This window comes from Coregonus lavaretus, assembly GCF_964263955.1.
Source record: "Coregonus lavaretus genome assembly, chromosome: 2".
NCBI lineage: Eukaryota > Metazoa > Chordata > Actinopteri > Salmoniformes > Salmonidae > Coregonus > Coregonus lavaretus.
Window position 1 is genome coordinate 51,618,986 of NC_139989.1, and position 27,268 is coordinate 51,646,253.

General features: G+C 43.5%; 2 protein-coding genes and 1 pseudogene across 3 annotated transcripts; all 3 read left to right on the forward strand.

Moving 5' to 3' along the window:
- The first annotated feature begins 528 nt into the window (after positions 1 to 528).
- LOC311139533 (glycoprotein-N-acetylgalactosamine 3-beta-galactosyltransferase 1-like) lies at positions 529 to 6,451 on the forward strand (annotated as a pseudogene). Its single transcript, XR_014615229.1, has 4 exons — positions 529 to 703; positions 793 to 1,080; positions 5,751 to 6,165; positions 6,278 to 6,451. The product of XR_014615229.1 is annotated as a glycoprotein-N-acetylgalactosamine 3-beta-galactosyltransferase 1-like (transcript).
- Positions 6,452 to 9,202: 2,751 nt separating this feature from the next.
- LOC311103734 (protein FAM117A-like) lies at positions 9,203 to 18,095 on the forward strand. Its single transcript, XM_084145366.1, has 8 exons — positions 9,203 to 9,416; positions 11,335 to 11,480; positions 15,107 to 15,202; positions 15,453 to 15,566; positions 16,061 to 16,168; positions 16,342 to 16,525; positions 16,609 to 16,774; positions 16,857 to 18,095. Exons 1-8 carry the CDS (start codon positions 9,299 to 9,301, stop codon positions 17,116 to 17,118), a joined length of 1,194 nt encoding a protein of 397 aa, XP_084001492.1. The 5' UTR covers positions 9,203 to 9,298; the 3' UTR covers positions 17,119 to 18,095.
- A 3,735-nt stretch (positions 18,096 to 21,830) lies between these two features.
- Positions 21,831 to 27,268, forward strand: LOC311148857 (solute carrier family 35 member B1-like). The gene is made up of 9 exons (XM_084185853.1): positions 21,831 to 22,529; positions 23,031 to 23,134; positions 23,296 to 23,426; positions 23,530 to 23,560; positions 24,508 to 24,665; positions 24,823 to 24,949; positions 25,511 to 25,617; positions 25,793 to 25,946; positions 26,256 to 27,268. Exons 1-9 carry the CDS (start codon positions 22,408 to 22,410, stop codon positions 26,306 to 26,308), a joined length of 987 nt encoding a protein of 328 aa, XP_084041979.1. The 5' UTR covers positions 21,831 to 22,407; the 3' UTR covers positions 26,309 to 27,268.

Below are 27,268 nucleotides of genomic sequence, written 5' to 3' on the forward strand. Positions count from 1 at the left end.
ACTGAAGTAGAAAGTTCTAGCAAAACCATGTTAACATCTGGTAGTATGTGTGCATGTACTTCGATCTTGTGCACGTGCCTTCAGTCATGAGCAAACACATTGATTGCCACACACAGACCCATGTTTTGAAGTCTGTTTAATAATACTTTCCTGTGGATATGTTGTCATATTTCGACCAGCTGAACGACCAACAACCAGGACAATCATCAGAGTACGTTAAAATAATTGTATTCAACATTCGTGACAGACTAGGGACGTTTCGTTTTTTTTCTACGTAAATGTGTGTGACATTGCCTACATAATTGAAGGCCCACGTTTCGTGACTAGAACATTTGGCGCTGTCTGATTAGTATATAAAGGGCCTGTCCAAGATGTCAGTAAGACATTTTCTGTGCCGGACGTGTCTCCCTGTTGCAACTTCTTATAAACCAGATAGATTTTTGATTTACTTTATCTGCGAATGCTCTTCTCTTTTGTTCACCTGGACACTACTTGTACAATCAGATTTTTGTCTTGTCCAGATGATTGTCTAAACCCACTTCAAATCCTTCCAGGCTCTTGGATTTTATGTTCTGTGCTGGCTTTGTGTTGGGGTTCTGTCTCTGTTTCATGGCCATTGCTTACTACAGAGCATATCAGATCTCTCAGGGGACAGTGCCCTTGCCCTCACGGACCAGCAGCCTCTTGGGTGAGCTCCCTTCAGGTAAATTGAAGCTACAGTATTTTCTACACCTCTGAATATCTCTAATACACTCAGCCACATGATCATCTCTCTCTCGCTCTCTCTGTCAGTACACCACTCTGCTGTTGCCACTAATGCCTCAGTCCTATCGCCATTGCCCCCCTCCTCCACCCCCTCCTCTTCGGGTCAGCTGCTCTGCTGGGTGTTGATCTCACCCAAGACTGTGGGCCAAAGCTAAACACATAGTGAACACCTGGGGGCCTCGCTGTGACACTGCTCTTCATGAGCTCTAAGCCGGACCTCCTGTTCCCTGGGACCGTGCTGGCTCTGGCGACAGAGGAGGGACGGGACAAACTGTACAATAAGACCATGGCCGCTTTCAACTTACTGCATGATGGGTAATGCTCCCACAACATCAGTATGTTCTCCTAATCTCTCTCACATTGATGGAGAACATGATTCTGGTGGTGAAGAGGTATCCATGTGGTATGGGAGATCTACAGTGCATTCAGAAAGTATTCAGACCCCTTCACTTTTTCCACATTTGTTTATATTACAGCCTTATTCTAAAATTGATTAAATTATTTTTTTCCCTCATCAATCTATACACAATACAGCGAAAACAGGTTTTTTGAAATGTTTGCAAATTTATTAAAAATAAAAAACAGAAATACCTTATTTACATAAGTATTCATACCCTTTGCTATGAGACTTGAAATTGAGCTCAGGTGCATCCTGTTTCCATTGATCATCCTTGAGATGTTTCTACAACTTGATTGGAATCCACCTGTGGTAAATTCAATTGATTGGACATGATCTGGAAACTGTCTATACAGTGAGGAAAATGAGTATTTGACCCCCTCTCAATAACAAACATTTCTGGCTCCCAGGTGTCTTTTATACAGGTAACGAGCTGAGATTAGGAGCACACTCTTAAAGGGAGTGCTCCTAATCTCAGCTTGTTAACTGTATAAAATACACCTGTCCACAGAAGCAATCAATCAGATTCCAAACTCTCCACCATGGCCAAGACCAAAGAGCTCTCCAAGGATGTCAGGGACAAGATTGTAGACATACACAAGGCTGGAATGGACTACAAGACCATCGCCAAGCAGCTTGGTGAGAAGGTGACAACAGTTGGTGTGATTATTCGCAAATGGAAGAAACACAAAATAACTGTCAATCTCCCTCGGCCTGGGGCTCCATGCAAGATCTCACCTCGTGGAGTTGCAATGATCATGAGAACGGTGAGGAATCAGCCCAGAACTACACGGGAGGATCTTGTCAATGATCTCAAGGCAGCTGGGACCATAGTCACCAAGAAAACAATTGGTAACACACTACGCCGTGAAGGACTGAAATCCTGCAGCGCCCGCAAGGTCCCCCTGCTCAAGAAAGCACATATACAGGCCCGTCTGAAGTTTGCCAATGAACATCTGAATGATTCAGAGGAGAACTGTGTGAAAGTGTTGTGGTCAGATGAGACCAAAATGGAGCTCTTTGGCATCAACTCAACTCGCCGTGTTTGGAGGAGTAGGAATGCTGCCTATGACCCCAAGAACACCATCCCCACCGTCAAACATGGAGGTGGAAACATTATGCTTTGGGGGTGTTTTTCTGCTAAGGGGACAGGACAACTTCACCGCATCAAAGGGACGATGGACGGGGCCATGTACCGTGAAATCTTGGGTGAGAACCTCCTTCCCTCAGCCAGGGCATTGAAAATGGGTTGTGGATGGGTATTCCAGCATGACAATGACCCAAAACACATGGCCAAGGCAACAAAGGAGTTGCTCAAGAAGAAGCATATTAAGGTCCTGGAGTGGCCTAGCCAGTCTCCAGACCTTAATCCCATAGAAAATCTGTGGAGGGAGCTGAAGGTTCGAGTTGCCAAACGTCAGCCTCAACCTTAATGACTTGTTAAGGTTTTGCAGAGGGGTCAAATACTTATTTCCCTCATTAAAAGGCAAATCAATTTATAACATTTTTGACATGCCTTTTTCTGGATTTTTTTGTTGTTATTCTGTCTCTCACTGTTCAAATAAACCTACCATTAAAATGATAGACTGATCATGTCTTTGTCAGTGGGCAAACATACAAAATCAGCAGGGGATCAAATACTTTTTTCCCTCACTGTATAAGGTCCCACAGTTGACAGTGCATGTCATAGCAAAAACCAAGCCATGAGGTTGTAGGAATTGTCCGTAGAGCTCCGAGACAGTATTGTGTCGGCACAGATCTGGGGAAGGGTCCCAAACAATTTCTGCAGCATTGAAGGTCCCCAAGAACACAGTGGCCTCTATCATTCTTAAATGGAAGAAGTTTGGAACCACCAAGACTCTTCCTTGAGCTGGCCGCCCGGCCAAACTGAGCAATCGGGGGAGAAGGGCCTTGGTCAGGGAGGTGACCAAGAACCCGATGGTCACTCTGACAGAGCTCCAGAGTTTCTCTGTGGAGATGGGAGATCCTTCCAGAAGGACAACCATCTCTGCAGCACTCCACCAATCAGGCCTTTTTGTTAAAGTGGCCAGACGGAAGCCATTCCTCAGTGAAAGGCACATGACAGCCCGCTTAAAGTTTTCCAAAAGGCACCTAAAGACTCTCAGACCATGAGAAACAAGATTCTCTGGTCTGATGAAACCAAGATTGAACTCTTTGGCCTGAATGCCAAGCGTCACGTCTGGAGGAAACCTGGCACCATCCCTACGGTGAAGCATGGTGGTGGCAGCATCATGCTGTGGGGATTTATTTTCAGCGGCAGGGACTAGGAGACTAGTCAGGATCGAGGGAAAGATGAATGGAGCAAAGTACAGAGAGATCCATGATGAAAACCTGCTCCAGAGTGCTCAGGACCTCAGACTGGGGCGAAGGTTCACCTTCCAACAGGACAATGACCCTAAGCACACAGCCAAGAGAATGCAGGAGTGGCTTCGGTCTCTGAATGTCCTTGCCAGCCAGAGCCCGGACTTGAACCCGATCTAACATCTCTGGAGAGACCTGATAATAGCTGTGCAGCAACGCTCCCCATCCAACCTGACAGAGCTTGAGAGGATCTGCAGAGAAGAATGGGAGAAACTCCCGAAATACAGGTGTGCCAAGCTTGTAGCGTCATACCCAAGAAGACTCAAGGCTGTAATCGCTGCCAAAGGTATTTCAACAAAGTACGGAGTAAAGGGTCTGAATACTTATGGAAAACCTGTTTTTGCTTTGTCATTATGGGGTATTGTGTGTAGATTGAGGGAAAAAACAATAATCCATTTTAGAAGGCTGTAACGTTAGAAAATGTGGAAAAGTGAAGGGGTCTGAATACTTTCCGAATGCACTGTATGATTGTATGTGTTTTTTAAATGTTATGTGGATGGATGGGCTGATGACAGACTGTGTCAGTCAGGTGACCTATGTAAAGCCTGCCCTGTCTGGTTGTAATGTATTGGCCACCTGTTGTGTTCTCAACAACCCCTAGTACCAGCGCCTTCAGAAAGTATTCATACACTTTGACTTATTCCACATTTTGTTGTGTTACAGCCTGAATTCAAAATGGATTAAATATACACACAATATCCCATAATGACAAAGTGAAAAAATGTTTTTAGAAATGTTTGCACATTTATTGGAAATTAAATACGGAATGATCTCATTTACATTATTATTCACACCACTGAGTCAATACATGTTAGAATCACATTTGGCAGCGATTACAGCCGTGAGTCTTTCTGGGTAAGTCTCTAAGATCTCTGTACACCTGGATTGTACAATATTTGTACATTATTATTTTTAAAGATCTTTAAGCTTTGTCAAGTTGGTTGTTGATCATTGCTAGACAGCCATTTTCAAGTCTTAGTTATAGATTTTATTAGCCAATTTAAGTCAAAACTAACTAGGCCACTCAGGAACATTTAAAAGTTGTCTTGGTAAGCAAGTCCAGTGTATATTTGGCCTTGTGTTTTAGGTTATTGTCCTGCTGAAATGTGAATTTGTCTCCCAGTGTCTGTTGGAAAGCAGTCTGAATCAAGTTTTCCTGTAGGATGTTCCCTGTGCTTAGCTCTATTCTGTTTATTTTTATCCACAAAAAGAACTCCCTAGTCCTTGCCGATGACAAGCATACCCATAACATGATGCAGCCACCACCATGCTTGAAAATATGAAGTGGTACACAGTGATGTGTTGTGTTGGATTTGCCCCAAACGTAACTATTTGTATTCAGGAAATGTTTTGCAGTTTTACTTTAGTGCCTTATTGCAAACAGGATGCAGGTTTTGGAATATTTTGTACAGGCTTCCTTCTTTTCACTCTGTCATTTAGTTTAGTATTGTGGACTAACTACAATGTTGTTGATCCATCCTCAGTTTTCTCCTAACACAGCCATTAAACTCTGTGACTGTTTTTTAAAGTCACCATTAGCCTCATGGTGAAATCCCTGGCAACTGAGTTAGGAAGGACGCCTGTATCTTTGTAGTGACTGGGTGTATTGATACACCATCCAAAGTGTAATTAATAACTTCACCATGCTCAAACAGATATTCAATGTCTGCTTTTTTTTATTTTTACCCATCTACCAATAGGTGTCCTTCTTTGCGAGGCATTGGAAAACCTCCCTGGTCTTTGGTCGAATCTGTTTTGAAATTCAATGCTTGACTGAGGGACCTTACAGATAATTGGATGTATGGGGTACAGAGATGAGGTAGTCATTCGAAAATAATGTTAAACACTATTATTGCACACAGTTTATTATGTGACTGGTTAAGCAGATTTGTACTCCTGAACTTTAGGCTTGTCATAACAAAGGGGTTGAATACTTATTGACTCAAGACATTTCAGCTTTTAATTTTTACTTAATTTGTAAACATTTCTAAAAACATATTTCCACTTTGACATTATGGGGCATTGTGTGTAGGCCAGTGACACAGAATCTCAAATTAATCCATTTTAAATTCAGGCTGTAACAAAATATGGGAAAAGTCAAGGGGTGTGAATACTTTCTAAAAGCACTGTATGTGTATTTGTATGTGCTGGCGAAGGAGACAAACTCTACCTTCTGTCTTTCACCCCTCTTCCCCTCCATTTCCAGTTACCTAGACAAGGCTGACTGGTTCCTCAAAGCTGATGATGACACCTATGTGATCGTGGAAAACCTGCGTCTGCTCCTGTCTCGGTTCAGCCCAGACAGGCCTGTGTATCTGGGCAGACGTTTTCGCCGCTTTGTCCATCAAGGCTACATGAGTGGTGGTGCTGGCTATGTACTGAGCCGCGAGTCTGTGAGCCGCTACGTCAGAGCCCTGCACCACGGGACCTGCACCCAGTCCACCTCTGCAGAGGACCTACAGCTGGGTTTCTGCCTCCAGAAGCTGGGAGTCCCGGCAGGGGACTCTAGAGACCACCAACACAGGGAAACCTTCCACCCCCTGTGGCTGGGTAACCTTCTCTGTCCCAAAGACATACTGCCCAAATGGTTCTACCAGTACAACTATTACCCTTCCAAAGTGGTAAGTAGGTCTACACTCTCAGTAGAACACATAGCAAATTACCTCCCTTCAGTGCCATTGAGCTTCCTGCTCATCAGTCTTTTTCCTTTCTTTCTCCCTCTCTCTCTGTCAGGGTCCAGACTGCTGCTCTAATTCATCTGTATCCTTCCATTACGTTCGGCCAGTCAGAATGTACATGCTAGATTACTTCCTGTACCATCTCAGTCCAGTGGGTGGCCACAGCCCAAAGCTGGGTGAGACCAGAGAGGAATAAGCAGAGACTCCTTTCTGTGGATTTGACTGATAATAAATAATAATATACATGCTCGCACCCTAATTAATGATGTAATTCTCTTGGAAAGAGAGTTGTCTTGCAAACATTAAAACCAATATTGTTACTAAGGTCTTTGATAAGGTCCATGCTAGTTCCAACCAATTCATCATGATCTAGTCTGGATATTTGCCTAGTTACAGCATGTATTCATACATTTGAGTCTGTCATCATGACACCAATGGGCTTTGGTTTGTTGGTTAAAGTCATAGAGATCCTATTAAATACTATTCTAATTCCTAATTATATGGTTAAAATACTGTCCTCCAGTGAGCATTAGCTGAATTAGCACATTAGCTGTCCTACATTAGCTGAGGTTCCAAATTAGGTTATTTTTATTTATTTTTTACCTCAACAGGACAGTTTGTAGTTTGAACTGTATAAGAGGCCCTTTGGAGGCCACAGATCACTGAAGCGTTACTGGCCGTTTGATTTATGTTTTCTTCTCCAACGCAGGTCTTTTGCATCATCGTTTTTCAGAATATATGATAAGAGCTCTGATTTTCAGTGTCTTACTTCAGCAGCATCAGCTAATATAATTTGGTAGATCTATGGACCAGCTGAAAGATCTGAACAGAACTCCAAATCAGGTCATTAACATTCTGGCTTGTATATAGGCCTTTTTAACACTCAAGTTGATCCAATATTGACAATGTCTTGATGAAAATTATATACTGAACAAAAATATAAACGTAACATGTAAAGTGTTGGTCCCATGTTTCATTAGCTGAAATAAAGGATCCCAGCAATTTTCCATACGCACATAAAAGCTTAGCTCTCAAATTTTGCGCACAAATTTGTTTACATCCCTGTTAGTGAGCATTTCTCCTTTACCAAGATAATCCACCCACCTGACAGGTGTGGCATATTAAGAAGCTGATTAAATAGCATGATCATTACACAGGTGCACCTTGTGCTCGGGACAAGAAAAGGCCACTCTAAAATGTACAGTTTTGTCACACAACACAATGCCACAGATGTCTCAAGTTTTGAGGGAGCGTGCAATTGGCATGCATACTGCAAGAATGTCCACCAGAGCTGTTACCAGATAATTGAATGTTAATTTCTCTACCGTAAGCCACCTCAACGTCGTTTTAGAGAATTTGGCAGTACGTCCAACCGGCTTCACAACCGCAGACCACATGTAACCACGCCAACCCAGGACCTCAACATCCGGCTTCTTCACTTGCGGGCTCGTCTGAGACCAGCTACCTAGACAGCTGATGAAACTGTGTGTTTGCTCAACCAAAGAATTTCTGCACAGACTGTCAGAAACCATCTTGGGAAGCTCATCTGAGTGCTCGTTGTCCGCACCAGGGTCTTCACCTGACTGCAGTTCGGTTTTATAACCGACTTCAGCGGATAAATGCTCACTTTCGATGGCCACTGGCATGCTGGAGAAGTGTGCTTTTCACGGATGAATCCCGGTTTCAACTGTACCGGGCAGATGCCGTGTACGGCGTTGTGTGGGCTAACGGGTTGCTGATGTCAACGTTGTCAACAGAGTGCCCCATGGTGGGGTTATGGTATGGGAAGGCATAAGCTAAGGACAAAGAACACATTTTAATTTTATCCATGGCAATTTGAATGCACAGAGATACCGTGACGAGATCCTGAGGCCCATTGTGGTGCCATTCATCCGCTGCCACCACCTCATGTTTCAGCATGATATTGCACGGCCCCATGTCGCAAGGATCTGTACACAATTCCTGGAAGCTGAAAATGTCCCAGTTCTTCCATGGCCTGCATACTCACTAGACATGTCACCCATTGAGCATGTTTGGGATGCTCTGGATCGACGTATACGGCAGCATGTTCCAGTTCCCGCCAATATCCAGCAACTTTGCACAGCCATTGAAGAGGAGTGGGTAACATTCCACAGGCCACAATCAACAGCCTGATCAACTCTATGCGAAGAAGATGTCACTCTGCATGAGGCAAATGGTGGTCACACCAGATACTGACTGGTTTTCTGATCCACGCCCCTCCCTTTTTTTCTTTCAAGGTATCTGTGACCAACAGATGCATATCTCTATTCCCAGTCATGTGAAATCAATAGATTAGGGCCTAATTCATTTATTTCAATTGACTGATTTCCTTATATGAACTGTAACTCACTAAAAACTTTGAAATCGTTGCATGTTGTGTTTATATTTTGTTCAGTGTAGATAAGGAGTTTAATCCAGTATGTTCGAACATGAAAGAGGAATGTGTGTGAATGTATTGTGGGAGGCACTGGTGCACGCTGCTGGTTTTTGATTTAATAAACTGGGAGGGAACTTAATGACTTTCGAGGGCAGACCCTTGATAGATAGATAGAGTTTATGACCAATAGAAGTTAAGTCGTGTTTTTCAGTACCCAACCATATCAAGAATTTGTCCTTCGCCTCGCCCACTTGTAAGTAAATTAGACACGAGAATTTGGCTAGTTGAGCTGTTGTCAGTTTCAGACAAGATTTGGCAATATTTTGTCAACGGTGTAGCTGAATAGTTTACATAAAGTAAAGTTATAATAGCCAACGGTAGATGAAAAGGTTGGGTATTTAATAGGTTAATTGTGAACTAATGCAGGGATAATATTTTAGAGGTTATTTCTTTATTTTAGTTCGAGAGAGAAGTTAGAGGAAATCATAGTCATCACAAAAGAAGGCTGGCTGCTAGCAAGAAGCTAACCATGTTGGATAGCTATCATAAATAAATATTGTAAACTGGCTAATTTAAACCGAAGAAGAGGTAGCTAAAACTACTGATTGTGAGCTTTGATACGGTCGCCTGTTGAAGTCGTGAAGTGTTTTCGGCTGCTTCATTTTGCACTTGGGGGGGATGTCGTGCAGAAGTGAAGCGGCTCGGGGGGGCACCCCTTGTCTACAACCACTTCGAGCCACTGTCCCATTCCAGCTTCACAACAAAGCACAACCGCGCTGCAAAGATTCCAAGACGGGTAAATAAATATGCTAATGTTGGTGCTAAATACATGTCCCTTGCCAAATATTACACTATGGTGGGAATGTCGCTAGAGTTTGATTTGTTATTGCTGTCTATCACTAGTCTAACGGGTATGTGGGCTATCTATTATGAATAACTGTTATAGTATCTTACTGTAGAGCTACATGGGCCTATTGTACGTTTAGTAGCCTCTGGACAGAAACTCCCACCTCTCAATTTTTCTAAACAAACCACCGACTTTCAGTGAATATAGCCTAATTTGCACCAGCCATCCCCCACCCTATGTGCCCTGCTCAAGCATGTGTGTTTTGATGTGGGTCTCTGTAGGACCCTAGAAAATGAAGTGTTAAAAAAAAACTATAAAAGCAGAAATGTGCTACTTAATTGGAGCATAATGTCATGTTTGTTCCATCATATGTTTTATTCTATAATTTCATTATTACACCACATAACTGGAACATCATAATAGAAAGAGTTCTCAGTCAGTGACATCAACGGTTTTTTATTACATCACAAATTATTGGAATGACATCAAGAGTTCAGTGACATCAATACTTTTATTATGTCACAAATGATTTGAATGGCATCATAAAGAGTTCTCAGTAACCACCTTTCTATCCACAGTTTTTATGCGACTAAAGTCGTACCATCTATAAAAAAAAACAAATCACGACAGGTAGTTTCGGTACAATTTTATAAATGCTGACAGGTTATTTGTTCGTTTGACATGGTGGGATCTTTTTGTGTCAGTAAAATGTATTATGTGAGAAATTCTGGTGGAAATATTGATATAATAACCACAGGGGAGGCTGGTGGGAGGAGCTATAGGAGGACGGGCTCATTGTAAAGACTGCAATGGTTAAATGGAACGGTATCAAACACATAAAATATATGGAAACCACATGTATGACTCCGTTCCATTAATTCCATTCCAGCCATTACAATGAGCCCGTCCTCCTATAGCTACTCCCACCAGCCTCCACTGAATAACCATCATATCGAAGTAAACTTGGAGTCACACGATGATAAGGTGTGTGGTCCTCCCACTATTACTCAGGAAACCATACAGTTTATTAGGCTACAGATTAAATAACTTATACTAAGCTTCACAGGGTGGTGAAAGTGCACGGGGATCTTGATGCTACTTTCCAATAAATATAGAGGGTATTATTCTGGTGACATGATTGATGCTTGACTGCCGTTTGACAAATACAAATATTCTCACTCTTATCCATAATAATCTCAAGTAGACCACCCTACCCGCACTGTATCTGTGAGCTGTTGGCTAGAGCCAGATGCCAAGAGAGGTTTAAAGGGACCTTTGTTTTGGGCCCTGTGGCCTGTAATTCCCCAGTGTGTTTCAACGGTACACTGTAAGGATGCACCAGTAACTCTAGTGCTTGTTCTGTGGTGTTTATGTATACATCCTATCTGCCCTGGGAAGTGGGGTGGAGGGAAGTGGTATGAGTTGGGGAATAGGTTTCAGGAGTAGAATCGTTGCCAGTCTTGTGCAACATGTCTTTGGAGGGCTTTGCTGTAGGCTTAGTGGCTTGGCTCACACCTGCCAGAGATTACAAAGAGCTGCCAACACACACCTACTTGTACTACGAGCTCACCAAGCCCTGCAAGAGGTGGTGGGGGCCGGGGGAGGCCATTTTGTGAACTCCTGCTGGTGCTAAAGTAGTTTTGTTCCTCCTTTATTATGATGTGACTATTTGTTGCAGAGGTAGGCTGAGCATTGAGTTTGCCAGACCAACATGCTGTCATACTGGGGCACCGTAACACAAAACAGCCCTCCATACAAGATTTGCATCTGTCTTCTGTTAGAAATATTAACCTCATCACACACTCACAGTATAAAGCAGACACATTTCATATCAGTACATGTGATGTCTTTTGGCTGTTTCCATAAGGTGACAGGAACAAGTCTCGCCCCCCAAAGCCGACCATTCGTCGCACCCTGTCCCTGGATACAATCGTTGGACCATATCTGCAGGGCCGGTGGCCTAAGGAGGGGGAGAGCCAAGGAGTCACCTGTGTCAATGACAAGGCCACACAGGTAAACTCACCAGACTCAGTCACAGCCCAAATTTGAATTTAACATTAACAGCCATTAACTCATGTAGATCTGAAACTGAGAGGAATATAGTCCTGTCAAGCCTTTATTGATATAAACTCAGCAAAAAAAGAAACGTCCCTTTTTCAGGACCCCATCTTTCAAAGATAATTCGTAAAAATCAAAATAACTTCACAGATCTTCATTGTAAAGGGTTTAAACACTGTTTCCCATGTTTGTTCAATGAACCATAAACAATTAATGAACATGAACCTGTGGAACGGTCTTTAAGACACTAACTGTAGGCAATTAAGGCTACAGATATGAAAACTTAGGACACTACTGACTCTGAAAAACACCAAAAGAAAGATGCCCAGGGTCCCTGCTCATGCGTGAACGTGCCTTAGGCATGCTGCAAGAAGGCATGAGGACTGCAGATGTGGCCAGGGCAATAAATTGCAATGTCCGTACTGTGAGACGCCTAAGACAACGCTACATGGAGACAGGACGGACAGCTGATCGTCCTAGCAGTGGCAAACCACGTGTAACAACACCTGCACAGGATCGGTACATCCGAACATCACACCTGCGGGACAGGTACAGGATGGCAACAACAACTGCCCGAGTTACACCAGGAACGCACAATCCCTCCATCAGTGCTCAGACTGTCCGCAATAGGCTGAGAGAGGCTGGACTGAGGGCTTGTAGGCCTGTTGTAAGGCAGGTCCTCACCAGACATCACCGGCAACAACGTCGCCTATGGGCACAAACCCGCTGTCGCTGGCCCAGACAGGACTGGCAAAAAGTGCTCTTCACTGACGAGTCGCAGTTTTGTCTCACCAGGGATGATGGTCGGATTCGCGTTTATCGTTGAAGGAATGAGTGTTACACCGAGGCCTGTACTCTGGAGCGGGATCGATTTGGAGGCGGAGGGTCTGGGGCGGTGTGTCACAGCATCATCGGACTGAGCTTGTTGTCATTGCAGGCAATCTCAACGCTGTGTGTTACAGGGAAGACATCCTCCTCCCTCGTGGTACCCTTCCTGCAGGCTCATCCTGACATGACCCTCCAGCATGACAATGCCACCAGCCATACTGCTAGTTCTGTGCGCGATTTCCTGCAAGACAGGAATGTCAGTGTTCTGCCACGGTCAGCGAAGAGCCCGGATCTCAATCCCATTAAGCACATCTGGGACCTGTTGGATCGGAGGGTGAGGGCTAGGGCCATTCCCCCCAGAAATGTCTGCGAACTTGCAGGTGCTTTGGTGGAAGAGTGGGGTAACATCTCACAGCAAGAACTGGCAAATCTGGTGCCGTCCATGAGGAGGAGATGCACTACAGTACTTAATGCAGCTGGTGGCCACACCAGATACTGACTGTTACTTTTGATTTTGACCCCCCCCCCCCCCCTTTGTTTAGGGACATATTATTCCATTGCTGTTAGTCACATGTCTGTGGAACTCCTTCAGTTTATGTCTGTTGTTGAATCTTGTTATGTTCATACAAATATTTACACATGTTAAGTTTGCTGAAAATAAACGTAGTTGACAGTGAGATGACATTTTCTTTTTTTGCTGAGTTTAGCTTAAACGCCATTTGTAGCTCTCCATTCAACTTGTCACCATTGTTGCTTACAATGGCCAGACTTATAATCTATGAAAATGTATGTTATAAACACTGTTGCGTTATTCTGTGTACTCTGAAGTAAATAGACTTAGTGAGGCTATCTGAGGCTGGCTCTGCAGGTGTCTAGCAGTTCCAGTCTGAAGCTGAGGAGCAGTGGAAGGCAGCCAACTGGAAATAGTTGTTTTGTTCTCTTCAACCTCTGCTGTCTCTTCAACCTACCCCTGTGCCCCCCTCTACTGTATCCACCCCCCCATCTAGTGCACAAGGCCTGGGCTAACCTAACCACACTCCACCACTGTGCCCTCAATCTTGACACAGTTTACACTGAACAAACCCCCTGCCCTCCATTGTACAGAACAGACCCCTCCCGACCTCATTATACAGACCCCCCCCCGGCACAGTTTCCCTGCTTTATTTAAGATGATATAACTGTCTCCTATTGTCTGCCATTACCTCCTTCAGTAATAAAACAGTCCCATTTTCCCATACAACCAGCCTCTTGTGGATTTGGGGGAGTTCCCCTCTGCCACAAACACACAGACTGAAGAGATACCCAATCTAAACAATTTGTAGTAACAGGTTCAAAACCCCTTTCTAACATTTTAAAAGTAAATATACATAAAATCAAACACAAGACTGAATTGGCATTTGAAGAGTTAGACACCCACAACATTCCATCACCTTTTGACCGGGTCTTTTAATAGCTGTGTGTCCCGTGATCTCTCTGGTCATGTTTGGTGGAGGAGGAGGGGGTGATGTAAGGAGCAGTAACACTACACCGACCGGGTTGGGTAACTGACTGGTGTCCCTCCATGACATATTTAGCCATGATGTCTGACCACGGCTCCACCAAATAGGGCGGAAGATGGCGTTAAGGTTTTTTATTGTAATTTATAGCCCGGGACAGACTCTGTTACACTACTGTGTGTCATGACATCAGTGTGGAACTCTGTGAGAGGACTGAGAGCTCTAGGAGACTAGACCCAGAGAGAAGGCTGCATTTTGGGGAAACGTGACCCGGAGAGGGACCTGCATTTGGAGGAGTGGAGGCCCAGAGAAAATAACTAAGTTAGGGGGAGGCAGAACAGAAAAAAAGAAATTGTTGAGGAGAAATTGGGCAAAAGCAAGAGGATCCTCTCCAGGCTGTGTGTGTGGAGACGAGGGAGGGCAGCTCAGCAGATAGACCGCCACACTCTCATCCTCCCATCTGCTAGCAACGCTCACCCCGGGGCTTGTGGGTATAGGAGGAGCCGGGGCTATGTCGGTAGGAACTCTCCACTGTACGCTCTCTTCTTCCTCCTCTTGCATGTGAAGACAGGGAGCTCAGTTTTGATAAATGAAGGAGGGACAGCACAGGACATCACCATGTTGATTACCCAAACTCTGTGTGGCGTTCTCCTATTGTGTGTGACTACAGCTGTCAATGTGCATGTCTTGTTTGTGTAGGTAGGTCCTATGTGTACTTATGTTAAACTGTCTTTGCTGTTTTGTAGCCTTTATTGCTGTAGTTGACATGTGTCGCTTGTGTATTTGCATTGCTGTGGTTTTTGTTTTACTCATTTGTAGGGGGTGTTGTCAGCATCAGTGGTTTACTCCTCGCCTGACTGTCTGCCTCTATCTACACAGCTGTGTGACTGGCAGGTGTGCCTGACAGCTGTAGGGCACCACTTCTGAACTCTAGTCAAATCATGGAGCTCGGGTGCTGTTTCACTTCCATAGGTGTAAATTGTACAACGAGAGAGGAGCAAAACAGGTTCACTGCTCTGTAATGTGCTACTGAAAGGTCTATCTTAGAACTCATAGATAAAGTTACCAGTTGTGTAATTGAATGATCGACAAGAACATAATGCTCTCTGACTCCAATCCAATCACCAAAGTTTCCACAGGAAAAAAACGAATATTTTCAAGTCAGTTAAATTTTTCAGAAAGTTTGTGTGTTGTGTGCAGAGTTGTATAAGCAATGTGTGGCTGGTTACTATGATAACATCCCTGCTCCTCCCATAGACTCCCAGCTCCTGGGCAGAGGAGACTCGGGGAAGAAGAAGTGTTGGCGGACACAAACGCTCAGCATCATGGGGCAGCGCGGAACACTTGAGGGAGGTGAGTACTTCCTTTTCTAATGTAAATGTTTAATAAAAAATATCCTTTAACCAGGAGCTTGTCAATCAAACGTCATTCTCACAATATACCAGTAGAACTCAGAGATGGGACTATTTTTACTCTCCTGTTGTCAGGGGTGATTAGGCCAGTCACACCGCTCTCTCCCTGTTGAAACATTCCTCCCCTCATTCTTTCCTCTGAAAGACAAGCGTCTCTTCTAAGTCCTTTCCCCTCTATGCCTTGGCCTCAGGTGGCTAAGCTCAGGCACCAGCTGCAGAAGCGCTCCCGACACGCCCCTCCCTCTGGGGGATATGAGCGTCCCCACCACCCGCTACCTGGAGGCCATGCACCAGGCGCTACACAGGTACGTCCTATACAGCCCTCCCCATAATACTGTGGATTTGATCTGCACTCTGAACCAGTCCTGAACCAGTCCTTATTTATACTGCACCTTGTTTACTTGAATGTTATTTTTGAATTTGAATGTCCCCTGAATGACTGTAATGTAAGATCATGTATGCAGACAGTGGGACCCAGGAGGTGTTCAGAGTATTCACTGATGCAGAACACTGATGGTTGGCCTTCTGAGTTTCTCAGGCAGAGTAGACTGAAGCTAGCAACAGGGCTATAAAAACAGCACAGCTTTTCTTAGGAGCTGGTGTCATCAAGCTGCCTGGTTGCACCACCACCACACTATGACAGGAATACACATTGACAGGAATACGTTCTTACTCATACGTGTAGATACATGGCCTTTGGCACATACCCTCACACTCAAGCCACTTTGTGTGGCACAGATAAAATTAGACCATAGACACTCCTGTGCTCCATTTTCATGTGTGTTTGGTGAACCCCCAGACGGTGCCCCTGAGCAGGTTGGCCCCTCGGCTGCGGCGCAGTGTGGAAGGTCTGAACCTGGAGCTGGAGGGTGTCTTTGTGTCAGAGACACCTGAGGACCAGCACAAGGTGAGCATGTTTAAATACAGCCTGTCTGCTTGGGTACCGGCTGGCTTAGATCCATGATCTCAACCCTGTATGGATCCGCTGGATCCCCCTAGTGACAGCCAATTAGCCCTTATTTTTCTCAAATGGCCTGTGTCCCAGAGCCTCACCATACCCTCTCCCTGTTCCCCTGTTAGATCCTGGATGTCCCAGACGGCCACAGAGCCCCAGTTCCTGCCCAGAGGTGCAGCAGTGGTACCCAGAGTGAGCCCTCCCCTGCCTCGTTCGACCCGGCTTTGCTCTCTCCATCTGAGTCTCCCTGTGCCCTGAACCCGGCTCTACTCTCCCCATCTCAGTCTCCCTACCCCATCGGAGAGCCAGGTGAGTAAATGGATGGTTTGTTGGACTTGAATGACTTAAATACCGGAGTGGACGTTTAAATCATGTTTTTTTCTTCTGTGCAGACCCTGTGGACTGTGAGACAATGTGCCCCTCTCCCTCTCCAGTTGTTCTGGACCCCTTCCTGTTGCAGCCCTCCTCCTCCTCCCCTCGTCCCAACAAGACCTACTCCTTCCAGAGGGAGCCCCCTGAGGGCTGTGAGCGAGTACGAGTAGTGTGTGAAGAGGCTATGTGAGTATTGAAACACACACAGACTTTGTGTTATTAGAAATGATTTGGTCTAATCGCCTCTATTTCTGTCCCTCAACCCCAGTTCTCCCTGTCAGAGAGAGCCTCTCCTCCAGGTATCCTGCCCTGACCCCAACAAGGTGAATTTCACTCCTCATGGAGGCTCTGCCTTCTGCCCTGTCAGTCTGCTCAAGCCCCTGCTGCCCTCCATGGACCTCCTGTTCCGCGGCCTGTCAGTCTCGCCTGTCACAGGCTGCTCAGGTCAAGGCTCTGCCCCCTACCAGACAGTTGGGCATTCGGTTGGCGGCTACATGAGTGGACCCCTCCAGGACTCAACCACCATGTGAATGTGTAGAGGGGGTTGTTTTCAGACTGGTGAAGATGTGGATTTATCCTAATAGGAGATTCAATCAAAATGGCTGCAACCACTTTGTCAGGGACTGTTGTGACAATGACAAACCTCCAGATCTATTCAGCTAAGTTCAACAAAAAGAGCGACCAGAGAGACATCTACAGTGGGTTCTCTGTGGGATCAAGATCAAATCTGTCATTGGTGTTCTTTCCTGATTGGTTCTCAGAGGGACTTGCTGGCCACTGGGTACATTGATAGTCACTTACCCCCTTGGTTGGGTGGGGGGTAAATTAGTTGTGGGAATGTTTGTGTGTGACTGTGTAAAAAACATATTTTTATACTACAAAACATGGCCTTTCTCTGATGCCCTTAGATTTGTTACAGATATAGCTAGAGCTTGGAGTCAGATGTACTTATTAGTGATACCCGGGTTGACTCAACCTGCTGTTCCCGCGGTTATATCAGCAGGGCGGACGGGTTTAGTCATCAAATATTGTGTGGCTGAAGGGCGGTTGTTGAATAAAGAGAAAACGATACCTTAAAAAAATGCATAAATGTATAATTCTTGTGCAATTTATATCTATAGGCTACATTGAGGTTTTTCTTTCATTATTTTGGGCTATCTGGTATTAGTGCATAAACCTAAGATTTAGGGCTTAACTGTACATGTACCAAATAGCCTACACAGCATATCACCAAATATGCTTTTGGGAACGGGCAGAAAAAGGTCACGTCAATCCATGGAAGCAAAAAGGACATTGTCGAAGTTTAGTTCAATAAGACAAAAGCTGCGAAAGGAGAGTTGAAAATAAAGCGAAGGGGCCTCCAGAGTGGCGCAGTGGTCCAAGGCACTGCATCGCCGTGCTAGAGGCGTCACTACAGACCCGGGTTCGATCCCGGGCTGTATCACAACTGGCCGTGATCTGGAGTCCCATTGGGCGGTTCACAATTAGCCCAGCGTCGTCCAGGTTAGGTTAGGGGAGGGTTTGGCCGGGGGTGCTTGGCTCATCGCGCTTTAGCAACTCCTTGTGGCGGGCCGGGCGCCTGCAGGCTGACCTCGGTCGTCAGTTGAACGGTGTTTCCTCCTACACATTGGTGCGGCTGGCTTCCGAGTTATGCGGGCGGGTGTTAAGAAGCGCGGTTTGGCGGGTCATGTTTCGGAGGACGCAGGACTTGACCTTCGCCTCCTGAGCACGTTGGGGTGTTGCAGCGATGAGACAAGATCGAAAAAGGAGGTAAAATACAAAATATATATATGTTTTTGGTATTTTAACTCCTTTTTCAAGGATATATATTTATATATATATATTACACACACATATATACATAAAAATGTAAAAGAGAAGGGGGGGGGGGACAGAAAAGTAATGTTTGGAAAAATATGTGGTGAAGTGGTGAAAGAGGATGATGGCAGTGCGGGCTATGTTATGTGTGATGATTGTGAGGCGCTATACAAATTCGAAAGTCACAAGATGGGACTTCAAATAGGCCTATGGCATGTCAAGGGAACTGCAGCCTACTGTTTAGATGGGTTAAATGGAAACTGGAAACTGAAATCTGGACACTGACTGTAGGTTTATAACCTCTCACATAGCCGTAATAACTCCTGCAGAATTAAGCATTTCTTGCAGTAAAACTATACACCAAATGTAGACAAAATTTGGAACAGGAGTGGAGAAATATGATTTTATTTATTTCTGCATCTTGAGAGAATGCAATGCTCAGTTCGATACCATCTGTAGAGGTACTGTCTTCATCATAGTATATGCATCGATGCCGAACTGAAATGTTATCATAAACACGTTGGGCGTTTTCACAGCTTCCTTTTTCCTTACAACCGGTCAAACTGATGTCATTTGGACATTTTGCACAGAATATCTTTCCAGTTTTTTTTTTTTTTGGGGGGGGGGGGGGGTTGCGTTATTGTATTTTCTCCCCTGTCCCTAAACGTCTTTGCTCCACGAAAGATGACATATAACTTTACCGATGTCAACTAGATTTAAACATTCATTCTATCGATCTATTACATTATTCTGTTGAGCAAGGGTTTATTTAGTCTTCAAGAGCAACACATGACAAAAGAGAATCTACATGTATCTAATTATAGACAAGTTGACTAACAAATAGCCAACATAAATGTCGGAAATTATAAGCAGAAACATATCTAAATCAGGCAAACTTTGCGGGTTAGGGTTCGTTGCGGTCCTCAGATTTTCACTATCACATATAGTCGGGCGGTGCGGATGGGTTATAAGCAAGTGCGGGTGAACAAACAGCTGACCTGCACACCACTAGTACTTATGGTAGCAATACGCATGCCCCGCCCACCTGAGGATCTCTCCTTTTCAGCCATCTATTTCCCGGCTCAATGGAATACATTGGCTTTCCGTTGCATCTATAAACGCTTTGTCAGGGATTTAACGCAATGTCTCGACAGTTGCATCACAAGAAGGATAACTTTATTTTGGTGAGTGTTGATTTTTTGTGCAATGGAACAAATGTTAGGATTCAATACAGATTCAATATTTACAAATTGAATGCGCTGAAATTAAAAGCAATTTCTGAAAAGGAACACTCGGATTATAGTTATATGTCTGATCTCGCAAACAATGTAAAGTATTCATAGATAGGTGTCATCTAGAGCCAAGCGTTTTGATTTTAAAAGCATTTTTGGTTGCTGTCCTGGTCCTACCCTTTATATAAATGTATTGATATATGCAAATACACCCAAGTTAGTCACATATAATTGTCTTTATCACAAAATATTAACAAAAAAATACCTGATATACTAAGAAAATGTGCACTGAGTATACCAAACATTAGGAACACCTTCCTAATATTGAGTTGCAAAAAATGAGAAATTTTGCAATAAATTGAATACCTGAATTTCCACCAAAATGTCTGAACAATATCTGATTAAAAAATTCAAAATGTTTGGAGTATCTGCATTCATCATCCAACTGTTGCATTTATTATTATTTTTATACCTTTTAACAATTTCGCTGACCGTTGCTAACTTATGGGAATGTTAAATGGACATATGGAAGTCTAGTGAGCACTTAATAAGTATTGTGCCCAAAAGTGCCATGAACTATATTTTGGGGAAGTGATCAGGAAGCCACATTTTTAGTTCAGTTATGATCTGGTGTTCATGAAGCTGCCTTCCAATGACACTTTTTAACCGTGTGATGTTTGACAGATCTACATTGTATGTTTTCATGTTCAAGATCACATTATGTTGCATCCATGCTGTATAATGTGTATTTTCTTCCAGGTTTGTGTAATGGCAAAATAGGACGTTGTCCCAAATGTTTGTAACAAAGATTATTGTTGAAAACTATATGAATGTGTCATAGGCCTACCAATCAAAATCTCCATGACGAGTCGAGCACTTAGAAATTGCAGTAATGTAGCTAGCCAGTATACTGATGGAGTCAGTACAATTGACATGCAGTATTAATAACGCACTGAGGCCCAGTTAACTGGTTCTTCAACTTTCAGTTCAAATGTTTATGACCATACATACTTATTGTCAAGGGAGATTAATAATCAGGGTACGAATGACACATTTACTCTTCGGGTTGCCTACATTCATATGTCAATTTCTGGACCCCAATGTTTATAATGAATTTGGATGTTGTCTTTCTATTCTCTTGTCCCATTGATGTATTTCAATGGAATAAAAAAAAACCCGGTGCTTTCCATGGGGGGGAGGTACTGTTTTTGTATCTGTGAAGTAATTTCATTATGATAGACGTTTCCCATATATAGGGCCTAGTAGAACGTTTTTACAGTTGCTTTGTGAGTATACCTAGTGAGTACTCGCTATGTTTATGACATGACCTATCCCCTGCTCAGGTTGATGATGAGCAATCTTTATGGCAATATAATGGCTGTTCCTCTCAAAGGTGTCATGAACTATTTGCCTCAGGTTTAGTTGCCTATCAGTTTGAAATGCAGCGATGAGCTTCGAACGCATGTAGTCATACATGAGCATGAACCTCTGCTCTGTTCTGATGTAAAGGTACAATTTGAATCATTTGGGAATATAGTTGTCTTTTCTCCCAGATTCTGACATTTTACCTACCTGTTTTGTGGTGTAAAATGACATTGTATCAACAATATGTAGGTGTTCTTCCATTACTTTCCTGTATAATTTCAAGTTTTAAGCATTGAAGTTGTTTAAAATGTTTTTAGTTTGACAGTGGACACTAATACTAAATGAACATTAAACGAATTGTGAATGGGTTCAGTCATTATGGTTATTGAACAATGGTAAAATGTGGTGGTGCATATCATTGTTGTCAAATTTCCCTTTGACACGTGTAGCTGTGTCTCTAGAGTAGAAGCCCCGCCCTTTCACAATTCCGTCTGTTTTAATGGCCGAATCAAGTGGTTTATTGCCTTATTTGGACCAATAGAATCCATCCACATACCAGGACGAAAAAAGCCACGCGACAAGTTAGAGAAAGGCCCCCAAATGTTTCAAATAGTAGTCTGTGTAGACTGCTATTTAAATTAACAATAAATCAAAGAGTATAGATCACATATATGTTACAGCTGAATATTTTGATACATCAACAAAAATAAGAACATTATTGAGCTACCTTGTATGCTGCATATAAGTCGATTCACAGGAGAAAACAAATCACATGGTTCATGCAGTTACAAAATTGTAGCATCTGAGTTCTGCCAACACGTCCACCCACTCAATACCAGTACAACCTACTGATGTATATGAAGAGTATGCTAGCTACAAACTCAGGCATATCCGTTGAGGGCTCTGAATGAACTACTGAGGTCTTTGAGCCAGCTCGTTATCTGACGTACCTCAATGAAAACAACTACACTCCGGTATCCCTTCCACCGGGAAAATTGTGTAAATGGGATGCCTTTGACATAGAACCTGGATCGGGACAGGAGTAACGTTAGTTAGTACGAGAGGCCTGCAATTAAGGACATCTACTCCGGATTCAACACTGTACTGCGACAGCTGGATTGACAACAATGATGGCTTTTGCTAATTGCTAGCTAGCAACAAACACACCAATCTAACGTTGGCTAACTAGCTGGCTAGCTAACAGGCGCATTTAACTAAATATTTGAAGAGGAACCAAAGACAGATCTATAGTCACATTAGCAACTGTCTGCCCAGTTGGGGTAACGTTACAGCGTCACCATTTCCGGGCTTGTGACATCTGGGATAGTGGAGCGGGACGTTGCTTTGAGGGGTACGGGGATCGGATCTGTATCGGTTTCCATACCCGGACTGCTAGAGGACAGCATGGCTGCAGGAAAGGGAGCGGGGAAGCCCTCGCTACTGCAGAACGAGCGTATACGATTCATTGTCTGTTTCCTCGGAGTCTTCGTTTGTTATTTTTACTATGGCATATTACAAGAGACAATGTAAGTAGCATCCTGGTCTGACATCCGAGCCACAACATTGATTTCAAAACATAATCTCGTGGCTCTTTGTGCTCACTGTTTTCATTGGCTGTTTCTTTGTGCATATATTTTAGTTGGTGATACTGTAGTGTAACAAGTTCATGTCAATATGGAATGTAGGCGAGCCAACACTACAGAGCTAAAATGGTGAAAAACTATAATCCCTATGGTATTAGCTAGCGAAATACTGTAGATATGTCTTGAATGGTATGTCACTCGAGGGTGAGGAACCATATCTTGTTTACAGTGATGATTTGTTTCTGTAGTCAACCAGAGCAGACTACTAGTACCTCACACTGCCCTCTCCTTCTATTTGTATAGCTTACAGATACTCCACAGTCAAATTAACAAATTCCCTTGCTGGAAATCAAGGCCCGTGTGTCCTATCTGTGTGTGGAAGTGGATTAACATGAGTGGTTGCACTGATAAATGGTCATAATGCTGTTTGTCTGATTTACCCAGTACCCGAGGACAGTATGGTGAGGGGGAGAAGAAGGAGAAGTTTGTTTATGCCACAACGCTGGTATTCATCCAATGCATCATCAATGCTGGGTTCGCCAAGATCTGTGAGTAAACCACACGTAGTCATCAATCATGGCCTTTCACCTTCTGCCCAACACATTAATCTCCAACATATCATGCCAGCGTGGGTGTTTCAATGGTCTGTTGGTGTTGAATCTCCATTTATTATAGATTTGTATCTTCTCTCCCTCCTCCTCCCCATCAGTGATTCAGTTTTTTGAGGGTTCCAGACCGGACCACACCAAGAGCTGGCTCTATGGAGTGTGTTCCCTGTCCTATCTTGGAGCCATGGTATCCAGCAACTCTGCCCTACAGTATGTCAATTACCCCACACAGGTCAGTCTTATCCCTCACCCCATACTGTCTCTCGCTGTCGTCATCATTTTTTGTGATATTTTATTATTCTAATATCTAAACATCCTCTCTATTGTTGTCACAGGTGTTGGGGAAGTCTTGTAAGCCCATCCCAGGTAGGTGTAATAATTATATTATTGCTCATCCTGACCCCACTCTCAACACGTGAATATGTAATAAACAAGTCATATGTAGTCTTTGGCTTGGTGACCAGTACAGATTTGAGGGGTTAGTTTGCCATATTTTATTGCAGGGCCTCTTTCTGTAGCAGTGTGTCATGTTTCAGTGTCAGCCGGACTCCCTTAGCTGCATTTCCTGTGCCCTTTTTAAAGCTGCAATATGTAACTTTTTGGGCGACCCGACCAAGTTCACATTGAAATATGAGTTATAGATCTGTCATTCTCATTGCAAGCAAGTCTAAGAAGCAGTATATCTGTTAGATGTGCACTATTTCTATCCTTCCCGTTCTTAAGTTTGGTTTTTGCATCTTTTACTTTTGGTTTTGTTGAAAATACAATATTTTTGGATATTGAAAATATATTTCACCACGGTTTAGATGGTACAATGATTCTTTACACTATACATGTCTTGTTTTGTCACATAAACTGAAATTAGACAAACTATTAGAATTTTAGCAACCAGGAAATGGCGGAGCGATTTCTGCATATTGCACCTTTTAAACTACACATCACATCAGCAATTCCAAACTCAGTGTCCCTGTTCATTGAACATACATTCTATTTGCATGCACCTGCTGTGAGTCTCTGACTCCCCATGTAGACTACCCTATGACTGCAAGTGTCATGCTATCAATAAGTACATGAAGGTTATCTTCTGTCCCTCCCGGTATGTTGTAATATGTAAACACTGTCTCGGGTTAGTGTGTTCTGTAGTAATACACTGCCCAGTCTTATCCCTTGAGCATGTATAGCCCATTAACCTACACAGCCATGATTATTACCCCCTGACTGACTTGTCTTTCTATGTGCACATTGACCTAATAGACCAGTGATGGCTGCTGCTGATAACCGCCCGTCACATCCCTTTGCCTTTGGTTCCACAGTGATGATCCTGGGTGTATTTGTACTGAGGAAGAAATACCCGCTGGCCAAGTACCTGTGTGTGCTGTTGATCGTCAGCGGGGTGGCCCTGTTCCTCTATAAACCCAACAAGAGTGTCACTTCCACAGAATCTGCTTTCGGCTTCGGGGAGATCCTGTTGGTGAGTGTAACTGTCCTCACACTGTCCTCATCTGCCTGTGTTATTATCTCTTTGACCTGGTATGTGTTTCGCTGTGTGTGTCTCTGCCTATATGTGTATTTGCTGTCTGTGTCTCTGTGGGATCGTAAATGTGACCTTCTCTCTCCCTGTATACTAGCTGCTATCTCTGACCATGGACGGGTTGACTGGTGTGGCCCAGGACCACATGAGGAGTCTCTTCCAGACCAGTGCCAACCACATGATGCTCAACATCAACATGTGGTCCACCCTGGTGCTGGGACTAGGTGAGTCACCTGTTTCCCCTTACTAGTCTGAAATTATACACTTTGTCAGATCTCTCTGCTTTGTGTTTCTTCTATATATCCATCTCTGCCAGCTCCATGTCTCTACAAATACTATTATCTTCATCTCATATCTCCCTTCTTAGTCTAATAAGTGTCCCCATCTCATGCTTTTCTATGGCCCTACTTTTGTCAGAAACCCTTTCTTCTGTTTTGGCCAAAGCAGTCCCCACTTCCACAATTCTATTCAACCCAATCAAACTGCTGTTACTGCTCCGTTCCAGTAGGGGGAGCCCTTAATCCACTGTTGATTTGGATTTTGGCTCAGGTATTTTCAATGGAAAGTCATGGAACCAATCTCAGCATGGGTTTGATTCCAAAACAATCAAAGTAATTAATTGGCTTCTCCCCCCATTTGTAGCAGAAGAAAAAGCTAACCAATCGTATAACTTGAGATTAAAAAATAAGAATCAAGCAGCAATTGTTACATGCAGGATAAAAACATATATTTATTCTGAATTGTGTCACTTTCAGTCAATTATCCCATGTGTTTCTCTCTTTCAGGGGTGTTGTGGACAGGTGAGGTATGGGACTTCCTGAGCTTCACAGACCGTCACCCCAGCATCTACTGGAACATCCTTTTCTTTGGAATCACCAGCGCTTTAGGCCAGGTGGGTCTCACATGGGTGTGACTGTGTGTGCCATGTCTGCAAATCACATTATACATTTTCATTGGTTCACATGCATGTCATTCTTATGGATAAGTGCCAGTAGTTTACAGTGGTCTTGTTTACAGTGCAGAGGGTATTTTATAGTAACAGTCATTCACTCCTCTTCCTCTCTTAGACCTTCATCTTCATGACCGTGGTGTACTTCGGCCCTCTCACCTGCTCCATCGTCACTACCACACGGAAGTTCTTTACCATCCTGGGCTCTGTCCTTCTGTTCGGCAATGTCCTCAACACCATGCAGTGGGTCGGCACTATCCTCGTGTTCCTTGGTGAGTAACAACACTAACTTGTCAACTCTTAATATCTCTCTCAGATGTTGTGACTGTCTCTCAGTCTGTTTCTCTTTATCACTTACTCTCTCTCTCTCATTCTTGCCATCTCCCTCCACCGTGTGCTCCTGTGTTTGTAGTAATTTTCTGCTTCACCTCATTGTACAAATGCTGAGCTTCTTTTCAGCTGCTTATGGCACTGTTCCATTAGCGCTTATAGGCCTAGATTAGTAGTGAAGTCTTCTTTGGCTGATGAGATGACTAGACACCTCTATTTTCTTAATTGTATCATGTGCTTTCTCGTTTAAGGTCTCGGGTTTGATGCCAAATTTGGCAAGACACCAAAGAAGACAACACACTGAGGAACCTGGAATATGTGTCATGGCAAAACGGACAAACTGAAAGTCCAGTGGACAGAAATGTTCTTATCACATCCTGCCTAGGCAGTACACCTACATACACCTAGTCATTGTTAGTTACCATATGATATGCAAAAAAAATACTTAATCATGAAAGAAGACCCTATGTTTTCAAATGTCCCCATTCTCCTGAACCTACTAAGACAGACAAGTATCATCTACTTAGACCGCAAGACCACATCCACATGAAGAGGAAATGGGACAGAATGAGATGGGTGGGCAGAGGAAAGATGACAACATGCACGTCAAATCACTTGTGGTTGTTGAGGCTGCTCCTCTCTCTGGACTACATCTGAACCACACAGGCCTATGAATCTCAGCTCCAAGATTTACCTCATGAACTCATCACCAAGGAATGCCTGGTTTTCACTTGTATTTGTTACCGTAGTAAAGAAATCGGTTACAGAAAAACACCCCAATAAACGAGTCGATTGTCTTGTCAGTTAGTAGAAGTGTACCAAGTAAAGATCTATTATCAGATCTCAAGTTGTTGAGACAAGCACAAGATTCTGAAAGTTGACATGCAATAGATGAGGAGTTTTTACACTTCCATGTAGTTTACTCATGATGTTAGTCTTCATTTCCATTATTATCCTGGCAGACAACTAGCCTCTCAGTATTATGGAATGAATCAACATAAAATACTGTAAATTAACCAATTTGTTTATGATACTCATGGCCAATCTGACAGCTAAATTGTTGTTGCTCTTTTTTAAATAAATGTAGGATATGCTATGAACTACATAATAAAAGGGAAACCATAATATTATGGTATCAGCCTAGCTATATGTTTAATAAATTGCTATTATTTAAAGTTTTGGCCAAACTGGATGAAAATCTGCCAACGTACAATTATTTTTAAGAGAATTAAAACCAGATGAAATTAAACAGAATGAGACATGA